Source organism: Ranitomeya variabilis, chromosome 3 (assembly GCF_051348905.1).
Source record: "Ranitomeya variabilis isolate aRanVar5 chromosome 3, aRanVar5.hap1, whole genome shotgun sequence".
Lineage (NCBI taxonomy): Eukaryota > Metazoa > Chordata > Amphibia > Anura > Dendrobatidae > Ranitomeya > Ranitomeya variabilis.
The window spans coordinates 75,427,280-75,445,311 of NC_135234.1; the positions used below are offsets into that span (position 1 = coordinate 75,427,280).

Consider the following 18,032-nt stretch of genomic DNA (forward strand, 5'->3'; position numbering starts at 1 on the left):
CCCTAACCTTATGAATAATTTGAAGCAAAATGCAGCTTTAATATTGAAGCCTAAAACCTACAATAGACAAATATCTGGTTAACATTATCTACTTTCTGCAGTGTTTCTTTTTGTTTATTCTTTGGAAAAGACCGACAATTCCTTGACTTATGATAAACTCCATGTAGAGTGAAGAAATGTACATATCTCAGAACACATTAAAATATTTTGTGCAGTTGAAAGAAATTCTCAAATCTAACGCCAAGGCTCGCGTATTCATCAGTTCACAGATTTTTCCGTTAATCAATACAATTGTAAAAGTATTTAACAAAAGAAATATCATTTTATACAATTAATTACTAATATTTTTTAAAGAATTTATATTATTTTAAAGCTTAAGTTTCTTTGTTCCAGTTTTGTCTCATTTTTTATTACATTCGGAATATTACTTTGCCTGATCCTGGTTGACAAATAGGGAAGAATTAACATTCCAAGACTCTTGCACTTGCACCTTCATCACACCCTTCACTAACCTCTGATGATTATTCCATGTTATATTCTTGTAAGAGGATCTCTGGAAGGGTTTCATGCTCCAAGACTTCATTAAGCATACATGGCTGGAATCATCTACTAAAGAAAATAACCAGATAACATCACAAATAGCAAATTTATAGTGATTATAGCCATTTAAAGAGCATCTCTGACTATATTTTACAATACATACTGCAAACATTTTTAAATAGATCCCAGGCCTGATGAGTCTAGAGTCCTTAGTTTGAAAAACTATGCCAGAATAATCATGATATTACAAATAAGCATTTTAGAAGTCCAGCTAAAGAGTGATCGAGCTCTTGAGTCCAACTGCTTTCAGTCTCCTACCAATGAGCCTGACTGACAGCTGCAGCTTGTACTGAGCAATATGAGAGCTCAGCAGGGAAGGGAGACATTGATGACATTGATAAGTTTGTCAATCAGCTAACAGCTGCAGCTTGTATTGAGTGGCATGAGAGCTCAGCAGAGGAGAGAAAAATTGATGAGTCTGTCAATCAGTTGCCTAACAGCTGCATCTTGTACTGAGCAGTATGAGATCTCAGCAGGGAAGGGAGACATTGATGACATTGATGAGTTTGTCAATCAGCTAACAGCTGCAGCTTGTATTGAGTGGCATGAGAGCTCAGCAGAGAAGAGAAAAATTGATGAGTCTGTCAATCAGTTGCCTAACAGCTGCAGCTTGTACTGAGCAGTATGAGATCTCAGCAGGGAAGGGAAACATTGATGAGTTTGTCAATCAGCTGACAGCTGCAGCTTGTACTGAGCAGTATGAGATCTCAGCAGGGAAGGGAGACATTGATGAGTTTGTCAATCAGCTGACAGACAGCTGCAGCTTGTACTGAGCAGTGTGAGATCTCAGCAGGGAAGGGAGACCTTGATGAGTTTGTCAATCAGCTGACTGACAGCTGCAGCTTGTACTGGGCAGTATGAGATCTCATCAGGGAAGGGAGATATTGATGAGTTTGTCAATCAGCTGACTGACAGCTGCACCTTGCACTGTACAGTATGAGATCTCAGCAGGTAAGGGAGACATTGATGAGTTTTTCAATCAGACTTTTACTGTACAAAAGGTCATCGTTATCTGCAGCACATCATCCTGTGCAAGTAGAACTCATGCTGCTGAGAACAATGGCAGACCATGTGCACTCCGTGATGTGTTACAGATCGTTCAGTGTTCATCTGCCTGTCTAAACAGGCTATTAAATGACCACTGACCCGTAAATAATTAACGATTAGCTCTTGTCTAATGCTGCAATATCGAGTGTTGTAAATGCACATACATTCAGTTGTTTCACACTTTTTTGTTAAGTATATAATTCCACATGTGTTAATTCATAGTTTTGATGCCTTCAGTGTGAATGTACAATTTTCATAGTCATGAAAATACAGAAAAATCTTTAAATGAGGTGTGTCCAAACTTTTGGTCTGTACTGTATGTATATATATATACAGTATATATATATATATATATATATATATATATATATATATATATATATATATATATATATATATATATATATGTATAATGCCATGTATACCCAAAAATGCTCATTATATTATCTTCACCCTTGGAGGAAGTCTTTAGAACTTCTTACTTTTTTCCCTGAACACTAAATCCTTAATATGCTGTTATTACTAGAGTCACTCTTGTTAGCTACAGGAGAGGTTTGAGGATGCAATATGAGAACCCGAACATCAATTTCTCAGCATCTCAGGTTTAACATCTTTATTACACTCTCAATCCAAACATAGCACTTGTTCTTCTGTAAAAAAAATCCAAAACAAAAAGCAACAATATCCCATATCTCCCTGAAGAAGGAATAGGATTATTCCGAAACGCGTCGGTTTTTGGTCCACTGCGCCTTCCATAGCCAGTCACGTGTGTCAAACACGTGACTGTGACATCACGCTAGGTCCTGCACCGCCAAGAGACCAAGCGGCTAATAGGTATAGCGCGCATCCACCCCACGATATTGATTGTAAGTGAGAGCCGTGGTTTGAGCGCTGCCACCGGCCGGGGCAATGCTCACCAGTCGCATAAGCATCACAAGAAGACCCCTCTGGACATTAGGACATAAGGACTGTAGCGACAGGCATAAAGAAGTGAAGGGACAAACTGGACTACAAGAGGTAATACCCTTCCTAATAATAACACCTGAAAGACTACAAACAAAAACGCATTTATACATGTGTGCATTTTATGTGTTTTAACGGTGTGTGTGCCTATTTAACACTGAAAAACATTCTATATGTTTATTTTATAGTTTCTAAATCTGGATATTAGTGGGTATAGAAAAAACTGAAGGTCCTCACTGAACCTAATAAGGTAAAATCATAGATACAACCAGGATCATTGGATAACTACAATTTTAGACAAATAAAAGGGAATTACACCCAGCGCAGATATATTGTTATTATTTAATATCCCATACCTGTCCGCTGTACAGTCAAGTACCACGCTGCAATCCATCTCAGAGGGCTAAATAGTTTACTACCCGGAGTGGTGTTAATTCTACCAGCTGGGCTGTAAACCACTATGTAATGAATGAAAAGCTGCCTGCGCAGCCTCCCCGCCTGACCGGACATGAACTCATTAGCGTGGGAAAGTTTCTGAACATTTTCCCACGCTGTCAAGTTCACCGCGTCAGACGGGGAGTCTGCGCATGCTCAGTGACTGCTGCTGATGTCCCTGAGGTTGCGCAGACTCCCCGCATGACCCGCGGTGAACTTTACAGCGTGGGAAAATGTTCAGAAACTTTCTCACGCTAATCAGTTCATGTCCGGTCAGGCGAGGAGGCTGCGCAGGCAGCTTTTCATTCATTCCTCCATGGTTTAATGCCCGGCTGGTAGCATTAGCACCCCACCGGGTTGTAAACTATTTAACCCCTTGAGATGGATTGCAGCGTGAGACTTGACTGTACGGCGGAGAGGTATGGTATATTGTTGCTTTTTTATTTTGATTTTTTTACAGGAGAACGAGGGCTTTGCTTGGATTGAGAGTGTAATAAAGATGTTAAACCTGTGTGTTTCATTATTTCATTAAAAGACTTTATTCTTAATGTGTGTGAGTATTTTTAACCCTTTCATACTATTGGATTTATAATGGATGGGTGTCTTATTGACACCTCTCCATTATTAACCAGGCTTAATGCCACCTTACAATAGCAGCGTGACATTAAGCCCTAAGACATTACCCCATATGCCACCATTACTGGGCAGTGGGAAGAGAAAGGCTAAATGCTGGAATAAGCGCATCTTACAGATGCACCTTTTCTGGGGTGGCTGGGGGCAGGTTTTTTTTAGCCAAGGAGTCCAATAACCATGGTCCCTCTCTAGGCTATTAATATCTGCCCTCAGTCACTGGCTTTCTATCTCTGGCGGAGAAAATTGCTCCGGAGCTCCACTAAAATACAGAGTACTCAGACAGAAAGCTAACGAATAAAAATTTTATTTGTTTGATTGTATATGAGATGGTGACTCTAGGTAAGCACCTGTTCAGACCTAGTTTGTGTTTGGATATGATGGTCAGTTTTTTTTAAATTTGTATTCATTAGCCTTCTGACTGAGTACTCTGCCTTTTAGCCTCAGGCGTTTTTAATCACAGCAGGACCGTACCCCTCCACAGAGATATAGATTTCAGTCTAAGAGAGGATTCACATTAAGTTAGGTCCTGGAAACCAGAATCTCCTTAACGTGGCTTCCAGGTACACATGAATTGGCCAATTTATGTGCTAAGCATTCTCAATTTTTCATATTTTTAGTGCAGTAATGCAATTCAATTTTCATATTTCATGTTTGCAAGCTATGGCACTACAGAGCGCTTTTTATTTGTTTGATTGTATATGAGTTGGTGACTGTAGGTAAGCACCTGTTCATACCTATGTTTGGATGTGACGGTCCGTTTTTTGTGAAATTTTTTAATCACAGTAAAACATAAGAGCACATAAGAGCACAGTTGCATCCATAGAAGTCTAAATCAGAATTGTGCTATCTCACAATGTGAATAGAGACAATATCATACAATATGATCAGGATTTTAAAGACAAATCCAGTTTTGGGTCAAAATCAAAAACACAAAAGAAAATCAAATAATTCCAGCCATCATGATAAAGGTTCTACCTCTGGTTTTGGCACTACACATACTGATGTAAAATACTAATAGTAGCCACTATTCCTGTGTCCTAAGTAGCTTGTCACATAGAAACATAATTCAAGTGTTTGTTAAGTTTAGATCCACTTTCGAAGCTGAAACCATCACAGGACACTGCTAAGTGCTGGCAATGCGTGAATAAACACAACATAAGATGCCATAATTTGTTCCACTTGTTATTGTCTTAGCAGATAGATATTTACTTAAAGAGACACTTAAACTAAAACTAACCTCTTCCTTTTAACCTTTCCTAAACTGTTCTGGCTGGTATCTTCTCAGTTACGGAAAGTACTGGCCAAGATTACAAAACTGACCCAATGAAATCTATATTAAATGGAGATAGTAATTTTGTATGTCAATTATTTTTCACTGCATGGATTTTGTAGCAAGCGTTTTTATTTTATTCAATTATTTCTCTTGTTACATAATGTATTTGTATTTCCGGTACATTTGGGGATATCCTTAGCTGTTCTTATACAGTATATACTGTGTGTATATATATATATATATATATATATATATATATATATATATATATATATATATATATATATATACACATGCATGGAAATCATATTTTATTTTGCTATTTATAAAAGACAAAGACCTGTATGTTCATAAGGAAACAAAAGAGCATCAGTGATCTTTGTTGGAGAGCTTTGGAATTTTACTCTATTTTTTTTCACAATATATAAGATAATTGATCTCTTGCTTAGTCTACACACTGTAATATACTATTGCAATCCAATAATATACAAGACTAAGTTCCTTGTCTTGTAATTAATAGTCTCTAATAATTCAATAATCAAGAAAAGTCTGTGATACAGAAATCCATACTATCTGTAGTAATGTCCCCATCCTGGCCCCCGTCCCCTAATAATGTTACTCATCCTGGCTCCTATCTTGTAATATTGCCCCATCCAGTAATAATGTTCTCTGTCCTCAACTCCACCCTGTAATAATGTCCCCGTTCTATGATAACTTCACATGTCTTGGCCCCCATCCTGTAATACTGTCATTCATCTTGGAACTAATCCTGTAATATATATTTTTTGCCTAAAATACAAAGGAAATGTGTCATCTTTAAATTTAGACCCTTTACAAATCATTTAATCTTCAACTTGCTTAATTGTTCACGATAACTGTAATTTTGTCCAGGGGTGCCCGAACTTTTACATGCCACTGTATATGCCCCCAGCTCCTATATACAGGCAGAGGGCCGTTCTTTGACTGAACTGAGACAACAGAGAGAGTAATGGATTTTGGAGACAGGCCTAGTTTGGCCCATAGAACGTTCTGACAGTCTGCGTCTGATGGCAGACTAGTTACTTTTTCATGCTGCAGGACAGGAAGGGTAAAAGGACCAGCAGAGGTGTGGGTGGCCCACTGTAGGGTTGGTGTGGTTAAACAGATTTCCAGTCCGGCCACGTATTAGCTGATACCTTTTTTAAATAAACTTTATTAACATTTTTAAATATTAACGCACAAAAATTAGACAAGGAAAGATAACTGGTAACTCAGAAAAATTTATGAGAAAAGGGGTAAGGCCGGTATCACAGTTAGCAAGTGCAATGCGAGAAACTTGCGTGAGTCTCTTGCATCAATACCCGGCGGTGGTTCGGACCGGAATGTTCAGCTGCATAGAAATACATGTAGCCGCACACTCCGGTCCTGAGTGCTGGTAGCAGCGCCAGGTATTGATGCGAGAGAATCACATTGAACTCGCAAGTGTGACCCCGGTCTAAGGTATTCACTATGCTTTATTAGGAAACGAAACAAGAGGAAGGAAAGTCTGAAGGGATTGGGGAAAGGAACTCCCTGTATACCTTGTACTATGGAGCATCACAGCTCTGTGTAGTGTCCATTCTCAGGGTAGTATCCAAGAAAGGACATAATACAGTATACAAAGGTGTGATGTGAATTCTGCCCTCACAGGCCATACCCACTGGTACTGATAAATAGAAATCGAAGCGCAGCAATTTATCATCTTCTGGAGAATGTGTATGAAAAAGGATGAGAATTGGAATATAATGCACCTATGCACACAAGTCGAGAAAATACTTTGATATTGCATGTGATATGTTCTAATTATATGGATTTGCAAATTGAGATTCTGGTTTGGCTATTATCCTAAGTCATGTGACAAGGCTCGTTAAAGGGTCGACATTGACTGTTAGGATTGCTACTTCCAATAGGTGGCACTAGAGTTCTAGTCCTCTTCCTCTCTGGAGACAATTTGCATATTTCCCAGAGGAGCATTGCGGCTTTAAGTCTCCTCACCTCGACATGCTTATCATGTCACTCGCCGCAAGGAGAAACATTACTTCTTGGATCGTAGTAAAGACGAAAACTTCTAGTTTCCTGCAAACATTTTTCGGCTCATTTGCCCTTTAATCATTGTCGTCTCAAACATTTGGATTTTCTATGCTCTTAGAGCCCTGCGTGGCGCATTTGTTCTCACAGAAAAGGAACGATTGTATTTAAGCTATTATACTTTTCATGTAATGAGATGAGACAAAAGGAAAAGAATGGATGAAATGAAGCTTATGTGAAGCCAAAATGTGTATCCTAATAGCATCTTCTCCAGCAATCATATAGAAAATAGCTGGGATTGAGTTTGCACTTTCTCCCTAATGGCAGAATAAATCATGGTTTATAATGTAATAAGCAGAGCGATAGCCGAATGACAAACCAGGCTTAATGCATGAGGGATAAACGTTTTTTTTTTCTAAAAGTTACAGTACAATGAATCCATTTTACTAATAGGGGATCTCTAAATCATTTCTGAATTAAGGTTTTGAATGGAGGAATAAAAAAACAAACAAATGTAAGTGTCAAAGGCCATTTCATCATCCATTTAACAGATTTCCACTACTTAGCGAATGGTGAAAAATGCTTTGTACATTATGATGCATAGAAAGAATGGAGGGTTCACACATTTGCAAATCGACCCTTCTATCTCCTGCTGCGTTAGGTTCATGTTCTCAATCCAGTTGCAATTGAAGAAGCATTCTTCATGTTTTCTGTCTGAGCATGCAGATACGGCCATAAAAACTGACTCAATCAGTGTTTGAAAGATTCTAAATATTATTCTGCACTGATCACTTTGTCATATATGCTGCTGTCTATCAGATATGCTATAGTAGTAATCTTGCAATTTTCACACAGGCCCCCTTTTTTTAGACTCATACTTCCTGCTCTTTCTGGAAAAGTTTTCAGAAGTCTCATGTCCCCATAAATTAAACTGATGGAATAAAATGGCCGTTAGGTTTTATTTTGGGTTACATAAAATACTTGTAAAATGTCCAATAAATAAACTTCCATATACCATATGTCCAAAATTTCCAACTTCCAGTAACCAAATCCACCCATAAACGAGTGATTTTCCCCACAAGGCCAAGACTCAAGGAGTCAAGGCCCCCCAAACCACACAGCCATTTTTCAATTATAGAGCGGCACGTTGGTGCAGTGGTTAGCACTGCAGCCTTGCAGCGCTGGAGTCCTTGGTTCAAACCCCACCAAGGACAACATCTGCAAGGAGTTTGTATGTTCTCACCATGTTTGCGTGGGTTTCCTCCGGGCACTCCGGTTTCCTCCCACATTCCAAAGACATACTGATAGGGAATTTAGATTGTGAGCCCCATCGGGGACAGTGATGATGTGTGCAAACTGTAAAGCACTGCGGAATATGTTAGCGCTATATAAAAATAAAGATTATTAATTATAGTTTCCATATTCAAATTAAAAATATCTAATCCAATATCGGACAGATGAACCAAGTCCTGTCTGAACATTCCCGGTAAAAATCCTTCTAAATCCGTATGTCTAAAAGAAAAACCGCTAGCAAGCGGTAAAAATGTTTCCATAGAGAGATTAACCCTCTTCCTAATCTTATTCAAAAAAGAAAATTGACTTTGGTGCCATAAGAGCCTGGGGATAATCTCGGAAAAAACAATGATAGTTAAAGGGAAAATCTGCCTTATGCAAATAATATAAGACCGCATAGCGGCCAAAAGGTTCAGAGTATTGATTTTTCCTAGATCATTCCCGGCGATATGCAAAATGATCAAATCCGGACGAGGAAATTTCTCCGTACAATTCCTCAATTCATCCACCAGTGAAGGCCACCTCATTCCACGCATACTATGCCAAAACACCTAAGTACTATAAGGGTTAAAAGATACATGTTCCGAATATGATCGTTGTCTGGCCCTCTTCTGGGCCCAGAATACAAAGGAATGACCAAACGATCCAAATAATTGTTGGACCTTAAAGAAAATAAAGAATTAATCATCATGCAACTCATGTCGAACGTACAGTTTGAACCTTTTTGAATCCCATCTTCCCATCCTTTTGATTTTAGAGTCAGATAAGCCAGCTCTAGAAGCTTCCGTGGCTGTTCCTATCCTAAAGGAATGGGAGGTAATCCTAAGATGTCCTTTACCTATAAAACTCAAGCATTTTTTAAGTATAAAATTAAATTGAAACACAGTGACTGGAGATTTATCCTTGTGTAAAAATAGTGGGCCCTGCGCTGTAGGCCTAAATTTAAGCCATCTGCACAAATTAGACACCGGGCAGATGCTTGTGTCAGAATGCAAATTCAATCTAGTTTTAGTCCCTCTGCCTAGCTGATCTGTTTTGGATGTTCTTAAAAATAATAGAATGAAAGAGTCATCAATTTTTACATCAGCAAACATAAGCCCACGAAGGCTCCGATTTTTAAGGTGAGACCACTTCACTAATCCGAAAAGCCCCCAAAAATGTAAGAAAAAATATTGCCTTAAATAATAACGCTTCTTCCGGGTTTGAGCAAACATGAACAAGGGCTAAACAAATGCTTCTCAATAACGAAAAAGAAATAGGTCACCTGGAATCTGGAAAAATTTACTCCGCTTAAAACCCTAAGGCGGGGTCGGTGTATGTGGTGCTCTGATTAGCTATTCATAATGCAGACTGCTGACAGGTCACTGATCCCTCACTAACCTGCCCCCTAGTTTGCATAATGAATACCAGCACATTCTGAATTTTAAAAAATGCTTCTGCAGGCTTTGTCACCTGTGCTACAGCATAATCACATGTTTACTGTGTACTTAATCCCTTTTGCTTATTTCATAACTCTATTAAAGAAGCGCTCCCATCAAAGTTTGCATCCTCTTAATATATTGCCCTCGTCATATTATATACCACTGTGTACTTACAATTGCTCATTTTCCTTTTCTACCCTGCTAATTATTCTCTTTGCTTTATGTAGAAACAGGAAGTCTCATTCCCTTTACAACTTCTGACCCAACTGCTTGGTTCCTCCCCCTTGCTATAGACTTTTGCAGTGACTCATGACTTGTGCAGAGAAAATTGACCTCCTGTTTCTACATCGTCCTTAAAAGGATTCAGTTTTTAATCTTGTGATGTCATAAAATACCTAATGGAAAACAGAAAAATGAGCAATTGTAAGTACACAGTGCTGTATAATATGAGGATTACAATATATTAATGGATAAAAACGTGGATGGAAGTGCTTCTTTAACCTGAAGATTAACTCTACATCTGCAGATTAACTATATATCTGCTGGCTAATATTGTTATCGAACATGACAGTGAAATTGCAAAAAAAGTGCAATCCCACACTTGTTTATTGTTTGGCTTTTTTGCTAGGTTCACTAAATGCTAAAACTGACCTGCAATTATGATTCTCCAGGTCAGTACGATTTCATAGACACCTAACATGACTAGGTTATTTTTCACCTAAGTGGTGAAAAAAAATTCCAAACTTTGCAAAAAAAATTAAAATACAAAATTGCACCATTTTCCGATACTCGTAGCGTCTCCAGTGTTCGTGATCTGGTGTCAGGTGAGGGCTTATTTTTTGCGTGCCGAGCTGGCGTTTTTAATGATAGCATTTTGGTGCAGATACGTTCTTTTGATCGCCCGTTATTGCATTTTAATGCAATGTCGCGGCGACCAAAAAAACATAATTCTGGCGTTTCGATTTTTTTCTCATTACGCCATTTAGCGATCAGGTTAATGCTTTTTTTATTGATAGATCGGGCGATTCTGAACGTGGTGATACCAAATATGTGTAGGTTTGATTTTTTTTTTATTGATTTATTTTGATTGGGGCGAAAGGGGGGTGATTTAAACTTTTATGTTTTTTTTATTTTTTTCACATTTTTTTTAACTTTTTTTTAAAACTTTTGCCATGCTTCAATAGCCTCCGTGGGAGGCTAGAAGCAGGCACAACGCGATCGGCTCTGCTACATAACAGCGATCATCAGATCGCTGCTATGTAGCAGAAATACAGGTGTGCTGTGAGCGCCGACCACAGGGTGGCACTCACAGCTACAGAGGATCAGTAACCATAGAGGTCTCAAGGACCTCTATGGTTACCTTCCTGACACATCGCCGACCCCCGATCCTGTGACGGGGGACGGCGATGACGTCATTTCCGGCCGCCCGGCCAGATGCGGTAGTTAAATGCCGCTGTCTGCGTTTGACAGCGGCATTTAACTAGTTAATAGGCGCGGGCAGATCGCGATTCTGCCTGCGCCTATTGCGGGCACATGTCAGCTGTTCAAAACAGCTGACATGTCCCGGCTTTGATGCGGGTTGACCGCGGAGCCCTGCATCAAAGCAGGGGAGCCGACATCGGACGGTATAGTACGTCCGATGTCGGTAAGGGGTTAAATGGATTATGCAGGCTGATTAGCAATTAAATGTTATCTGTTTATGTATATGCTATATTACAAATATAGAAAAATGTATGATCCACATATTTTTTAATTACTATTGAACATAATTTGCGAAATTTTTTCTGGAAAATTGGCAAAATAAGGATTTAGCAGTTCCGCAGTGAGTTTTTCTTGTTTGTATTATTCTATCCAGTTACTCCTCAGAAAGCTCATTATACTGTACACGTCTCAGATTCAGAGCCATGTTATCTTCACACAAATCTGCTTCTCTTTCCAGGTATACAGCAATAGTGAAACCCATGGACATTCAAGCCAACAATGCATTGACCAAGATATGTATCAAAGCTGCTCTAATCTGGATATTATCTATGACCCTGGCGATCCCAGAAGCTGTTTTTTCGGACTTGCACCCTTTTTATGACAAAGAATCCAATAAAACATTTGTCAGCTGTGCCCCTTACCCACACTCCGATGGACTTCACCCAAGAATACACTCAATGACTTCCTTCTTGATCTTCTATATTATCCCGCTATCTATTATTTCAGTGTATTACTACTTTATTGCCAAGAATCTGATCCGGAGTGCATACAATATACCTGTGGAAGGAAACGTACATGTGAGGAGACAGGTATGACTTTACCATTTCTAAAAATTGTTGGAAATTATTGACAATGTGTTCCATCATTTGTGTTAGCTATGAAGTTTAGGTTGCTGACTCTGCCTTTTCCCATTTTAGAAGCAGAAGATTTTCTTTTCGACGATTTACTCTGACGCTCAAATGTTTCGAGTAGGCTGCAGTATACACATTGTCTATGATTAGCTCTTTTCCAGCAGGCGGGCTTGTAATATATGGGAAAAGCTCTGCTCAGACAGGTGTGTGTTGTGAATTCTGTTTTTGGGCTCCCTCTGGTGGTTACTGGTGGTACTGGCTGACTTTTGTCTTGCACCTGTTCCCATCAGGAAACTGGGAGTTTCCTATTTAGTCTGGCTTCTCAGTCATTCTAGTGCCGGCAATCAATGTTACCAGAGTACCTCTGTTGCTTGCTACCTGCTCCAAGTCTGCAATTCAGCTAAGTTGGATCTTTGGCATTTTTTGTGTTTGTTTGTCCAGCATGCATTTATATTTCTCTTGCTGCTGGAAGCTCTAGTGATCTGAAATTACTACTCCGGTGTCATGAGTTGATAACGGAGTTAAAGTAATTTCAGGATGGCTGTTTAGGGTTTTGAGGTGACCGTGAAGTCCTCTTTTGTATTTTCTGCTATCTAGTCAGAGGGCCTCTCTTTGCTGAATCTATATTCATACTGCGTACGTGTTTTCCTCTTACCTAACCGTTATTATATGTGGGGGGCTACTATCACTTTTGGGGTTTCCCTGGAGGCAAGCCAGGTCTGTGTATTCCTCTACTAGGGGGTAACTAGATCTCCGGCTGGTGCGAGGTGTCTAGGGATAATCGTAGGCACACCCCCTGGCTACTATTAGTTGCGTGTTAGGTTCAGCGTCGCGGTCATCTGAGATTCCATCATTCCTAGAGCTAGTCCGTTTTTGCCTGAGTCCCTGCCATTGGGAACCATGACAGGTGTGACAGAGCCATAAGGGCTAAATAGGCTTCCTTTGGTCTTCAACTCAGACCTCCACAGATCAAAACTTAGAATTTGTCCCTATGTCAGAAGCTTCAAAAAGGAAAGATACCTTTTAACTAATCAGTGCATAGGTCAATAAGAAATTGATTTGTATTCCATCGGGTTTTTGAACCTATCTCTAAAGCCAGTAAATTAGCCTAGTTTTAATGGTATGTTACCCTATTAGAACCCCATCTAAAACTTGCAATAAAAAAAATAACGTAAAGTCTATGGACATCTTTAACATCTTAAACATTATTTAAAGATGTGTTTTGGTTCAGTTAGCATTCTTTTTTGCTTCATTCATTTGATACGCAGTTTGCAGCCTGATCCAAATTTCGGATTCTTCTCTTCTGGGAGAAACTCGCCCAGTAATATACAGTTGTGCTCAAACGTTTACATATCCCTGCAGAATTTTTGCTTTTGCTGCCTTTTTTCAGAGAATATGAATGATAACAGCTAGAGAAAACGGAACCAGCTCACCGCATGGCCACTGCCGGTGCACGGAACTCCACGTGGTTCAACGTAGTCATCAGATGAAAGGGAAAAGAAAAACTCGTTCCAGCACCATGTAGATAAAATCCCGGCTTGAAACTTTATTTTTGCCGAAGTAAAAGCAATAGAAACAAGCTCTATGAATGATAACACCAAAACTTTTTCTCCACTAATAGTTAGTGGTTGGGTGAAGCCATTTATTGTCAAACTACTGTGTTTTCTCTTTTTAAATCATAATGACAACCCAAAACATTCAAAGGACCCTGATCAAAAGTTCATATACCCCATTTCTTAATACCGTGTATTGCCCCCTCTAACATCAATGACAGCTTGAAGTCTTTTGTGGTAGCTGTGGATGAAGTTCTTTATTTTCTCAGATGGTAAAGCTGCCCACTCTTCTTGGCAAAAAGTCTCCAGTTCCTGTAAATTCCTGGGCTGTCTAGCATGAACTGCGCGCTTGAGATCTCCCCAGAGTAGCTCAATGATATTGATGTCAGGAGACTTAGATGTCCAGAACCTTCACTTTGTTGTGCTGTAGCCAGTAACAGGTTGACTTGGCCTTGTGTTTTGGATTGTTGTCATGTTGGAATATCCAAGTGCGTCCCTTGCTCAGCTTCCAGGCTGATGAGTGCAAATTTGCTTCCAGTATTTGCTGATAACGTGCTGCATTCATCTTTCCTTCAACTTTGACTAAGCTTCCTGTACCTTTGTAACTCACATATCCCCAAAACATCAGCGATCCACCTCCGTGCTTTACAATAGGAATGGTGTTCCTTTCATCATTGGCCTTGTTGACCTCTCTCCAAATGTAACGTTTATGGTTGTGGCCAAAAAGTTCAATTTTAGTCTCATCATTCCAAATTACCTTGTTCCAGAAGTTTTGAGACTTGTCTCTGTGCTGTTTTGTGCATTGTAGGTAAGATATTTTGTGGCATTTGCACAGTAATGACTTTCTTCTCGCAACTCAATCATGCAGCCCATTTTTCTTCAAGTGCCTCCTTATTGAGAATCTTGATACAGCCACACCGCTAGTTTTCAGAGAGTCTTGTATTTCAGCTGATATTATTTGTGGGATTTTCTTTGCTTCCAGAACAATTTTCTAGGCAGTGGCGGATGACATTTTTGTTGGTCTACCTGACCGTGGTTTTATTTTTACAGAGCCCCTGATTTTCCATTTGTTAATCACAGTTTGAATGCTGCTGACTGGCATTATCAATTCCTTGGATATCTTTTTGTACCCCTTTCCTGTTTTATACAATTCAACTACCATTTCCCGTAGATCTGTTGACAATTCTTTTGCTTTCCCAATGACTCACAATCCAGATAGTGGACAAAAAAAGATGCGCACTCTGCTCAATAGGACGCGCTGTCTGGACTTGGGTGAAACCAAAATCAGACAAGAGAAGAAGGAACAGCCACACTCAATAAACATTTTTCTTTGCAAAAAATTGTTGTATATTTATTTACATGTGCAGAAAGAACCACAGCAGGACAAAACAGTAATGGTAAGGTAACGTTTTGACCCTATTCAGGGTCTTTCTAAAACCTCACTGAAGTATAAGAAGAAACAGAATAGACACAGTAAGGGTAAGGTCACTTTAAGGGCTCTGTGTTGTAGAAAATGACGAGTCCTGCTCTTGTAATGGTGTACACCATGAATAGGGTTGAAACATTATCTTACCAGTACTGTTTGGTTCTGCTGTGGTGATTTCTGCACATATAAATAATTACACAACAATATTTTGCAAAGAAAAATGTTTATTGAGTACGGCTGTTTCTTCTTCTCTCACCTCACAATCCAGAAACATCAGTGGCTGGATGAAAGATTCAAGAGTCTGTCTGGATGCCAGAAACTCACTCAGTTTTTATGCGCACACACTGATTACAAGCAAACAGGTCTCAGGTGAGGATGTTACCTTTAGTAGCCATTCAAACCCATTTGTGTCAACTTCTGGGCATGTAATCAGGCCAAAATCACCAGGGTATGTGAATTTTTGATCAGGGTCATTTGGATGTTTTGGGTTGTCATAATGATTTAAAAAGAGAAAACACAGTAGTTTGACAATAAATGGCTTCACCCAACCACTAACCATGAGTGGAGAAAAAGTTTTGGTGTTATCATTCATATTCTCTGAAAAAAGGCCAAGAAAGCAAAAATTCTTTTGGGATATGTAAACTTTTGAGCACAACTATAGGCTCATATAATAGCTTCTGTCTGGCATTTATTTCCCCTACATGTCCCTTTTCCTTATCTGCAGGCTGTTTGTTTTGTTCCCTAAATTGTAGTTTCTTCTCTCTCCACTCTGCAGAGACCTGTGTTTAACCCTCTCCTGTCCTGCTGTCTCTAACATTGAGAGATTGGAGGGAAAGATCAAAGAAGACAGGGCAGGAGCTATGATAAATTTGTATCAGTTTTAAAAAGCACTCAGCTATATAAAGTACTTACAGCTGATCTGCAGCAGAAAAATGGTAGAACATTTTTTTTTTATTAATTGGGAATTTATGAAGCAAATGATCAATAAACAAAATTCTCTGTGAAGGAGTACTCTATAAGATTGCAGACAGCCAAGTCATGATAGAATGTATGATAGTGTGCACATTTTCATGATTCCCTTCTATGAAAAGTGCGAGTGGGGGTTCACTTAACTATATCACTTGATCACTTTCTTTCAGGAAGAGTTTTCAGTAGGTTCAATATCATTACAGGCACAATTACAATAACAGGTAACATCTCTATACACAGTTGCTAACACAGGATCCGCCATTCACAATAAGTGATGTCACCTCTTAGGCTATGTGCACACGTTGCGGATTTTGCTGCTGTTCCACAGCGAATCTGACACTGCGGATCTGCAGCAGTTTTCCATGCATTGTACAATACCATGTAAACGTATGGAAAACAAAATCCGCAGTGCACATGCTGAGTGAAAAAATGCACATACAGTAAACGCAACAGTGTGTTTTCCGCAGCATGTCAATTCTTTGTGCGGATTTTGCAGTATTTTACAACTGCTCCATAATAGGAATCCGCAGGTGTAAAACCACTGTTGAAAACTGCACAAAAAAGCGGTAATTCCCCGATAAAGCCATGGCAAATCTGCAGGTAAAATGCAGGGTGTTTTACCTGTGGATTTTTAGGAGTCTGCACAGAAAAATCCATGGCAGATTCCGCAACATGTGCACATAGCCTTAACGTTCCCCTTTCCTTCGCAATGACTTTTTTCACATTCTCATTAGATGTGTCAATGCAAAAGATAGGGTCTAACTCAGGCTGCTGCTGTTAATGGCTATATGAATTAACTGATAAACATGACTTAAGATAAGGAGCCAAATCAGGAACATCACTTACAAATTAAAGTTTTGAGGTGTTTGCCCCTCATCAGTGCCAAGCAAGAGGTCTGATTTGGCTGTATGAAAGAACTCTGACAAGGGATTTAAGGGGGAATGTTTCTTTTGTGGAGTGTGCCAAGCTCGTATAAGGAGACTTATAGGCCATGCAATCCTAGTCTGGGAATTTAAACATGTAAATATAATATTCAGAGGCATGTAGCATGGCTCATTAAGAGGATGATAATTTATTTTAGCATTTCTTTCCCAATAGGTGGCAGTAGAGTTCAAGTCCTATTCCTCTCTGAAGAGGTTATTTCCATATTTCAATTTCTATAGGAGTATTACATGGCCTATAAGTCTCCTTATGCCAGCTTGGCACTCCACACAAGGAATAATGCTCCCCCTTAAATCCACTCTGGATAATCAGCTTAACTCCATCTTGCTCAGTCAATATAATGTAGACTGCCAGCACAGTGAGGCGTAAGGTGACATTGCATATTTTACTCTGATGCAGGGTGGCCAACTTGACTTTTTATTTTTTCTGGACAGCTTATCAGAAAATCATGGACAAAAAATATTTTTTATGGACAAATTGGAAAACCATAATAAATGATATTGATAATAAGTGATCCATGTTTACAGCTCATATTTCTGATATGGAGACATCCGCTGCATTCACTGTGAACTGTAAACTGATTACAGACAAAATAATCTCTAGAAGTTTCTTCAGCTTCAAAAAATTCATGGAGGCCTAAATTGTGTTCACTGACAGGGTAAGAAAAATGCCCTATTTTTTACGAACTATCTTTGAATTTCTTGATGGTTGGCAACATAGCTCTGAGGGGAGGGTGAGGAGTAGAGTAAGGAGATGAGCAGACAGATTAAAAAACAGATAATGCTGAGTTTTCTAACAAGTCTTTTACCTCACAATAGAGATTGATTCCTATTCAGACAGCTCAGTACTGTTCCATGCTGCTGTTGCCTCTTCAGTTTTTCTCCAGTTCTTCATGCTACTGCTGCTGCTTTTCTTTGCTAAAAAAACAATGAAGCAGGGGAATTCTTGTCTGAATGCTGTGCTGAGTATGAGGCTGGGGTCACACATGCGAGTTTTACGGACGTAAGAGCGCAGAAACTACGTCCGTAAAACTCGCATTACATACGGCACAATTATTCTCAATGGGGCTGCTCCTATTAGCCGTATATTACGGTTCAG

The 18,032-nt window shown here is 39.3% G+C and overlaps 1 protein-coding gene across 1 annotated transcript in view; it reads left to right on the forward strand.

The window, feature by feature from the left end:
• GRPR (gastrin releasing peptide receptor) overlaps nucleotides 1–18,032 on the forward strand; it is a 156,987-nt gene that overhangs the window by 90,165 nt on the left and 48,790 nt on the right. The window contains exon 2 of the mRNA XM_077299415.1: nucleotides 11,651–12,002. Coding sequence (XP_077155530.1) covers nucleotides 11,651–12,002 — 352 coding nt within the window. The remainder of the gene's footprint in view (nucleotides 1–11,650; nucleotides 12,003–18,032) is intronic.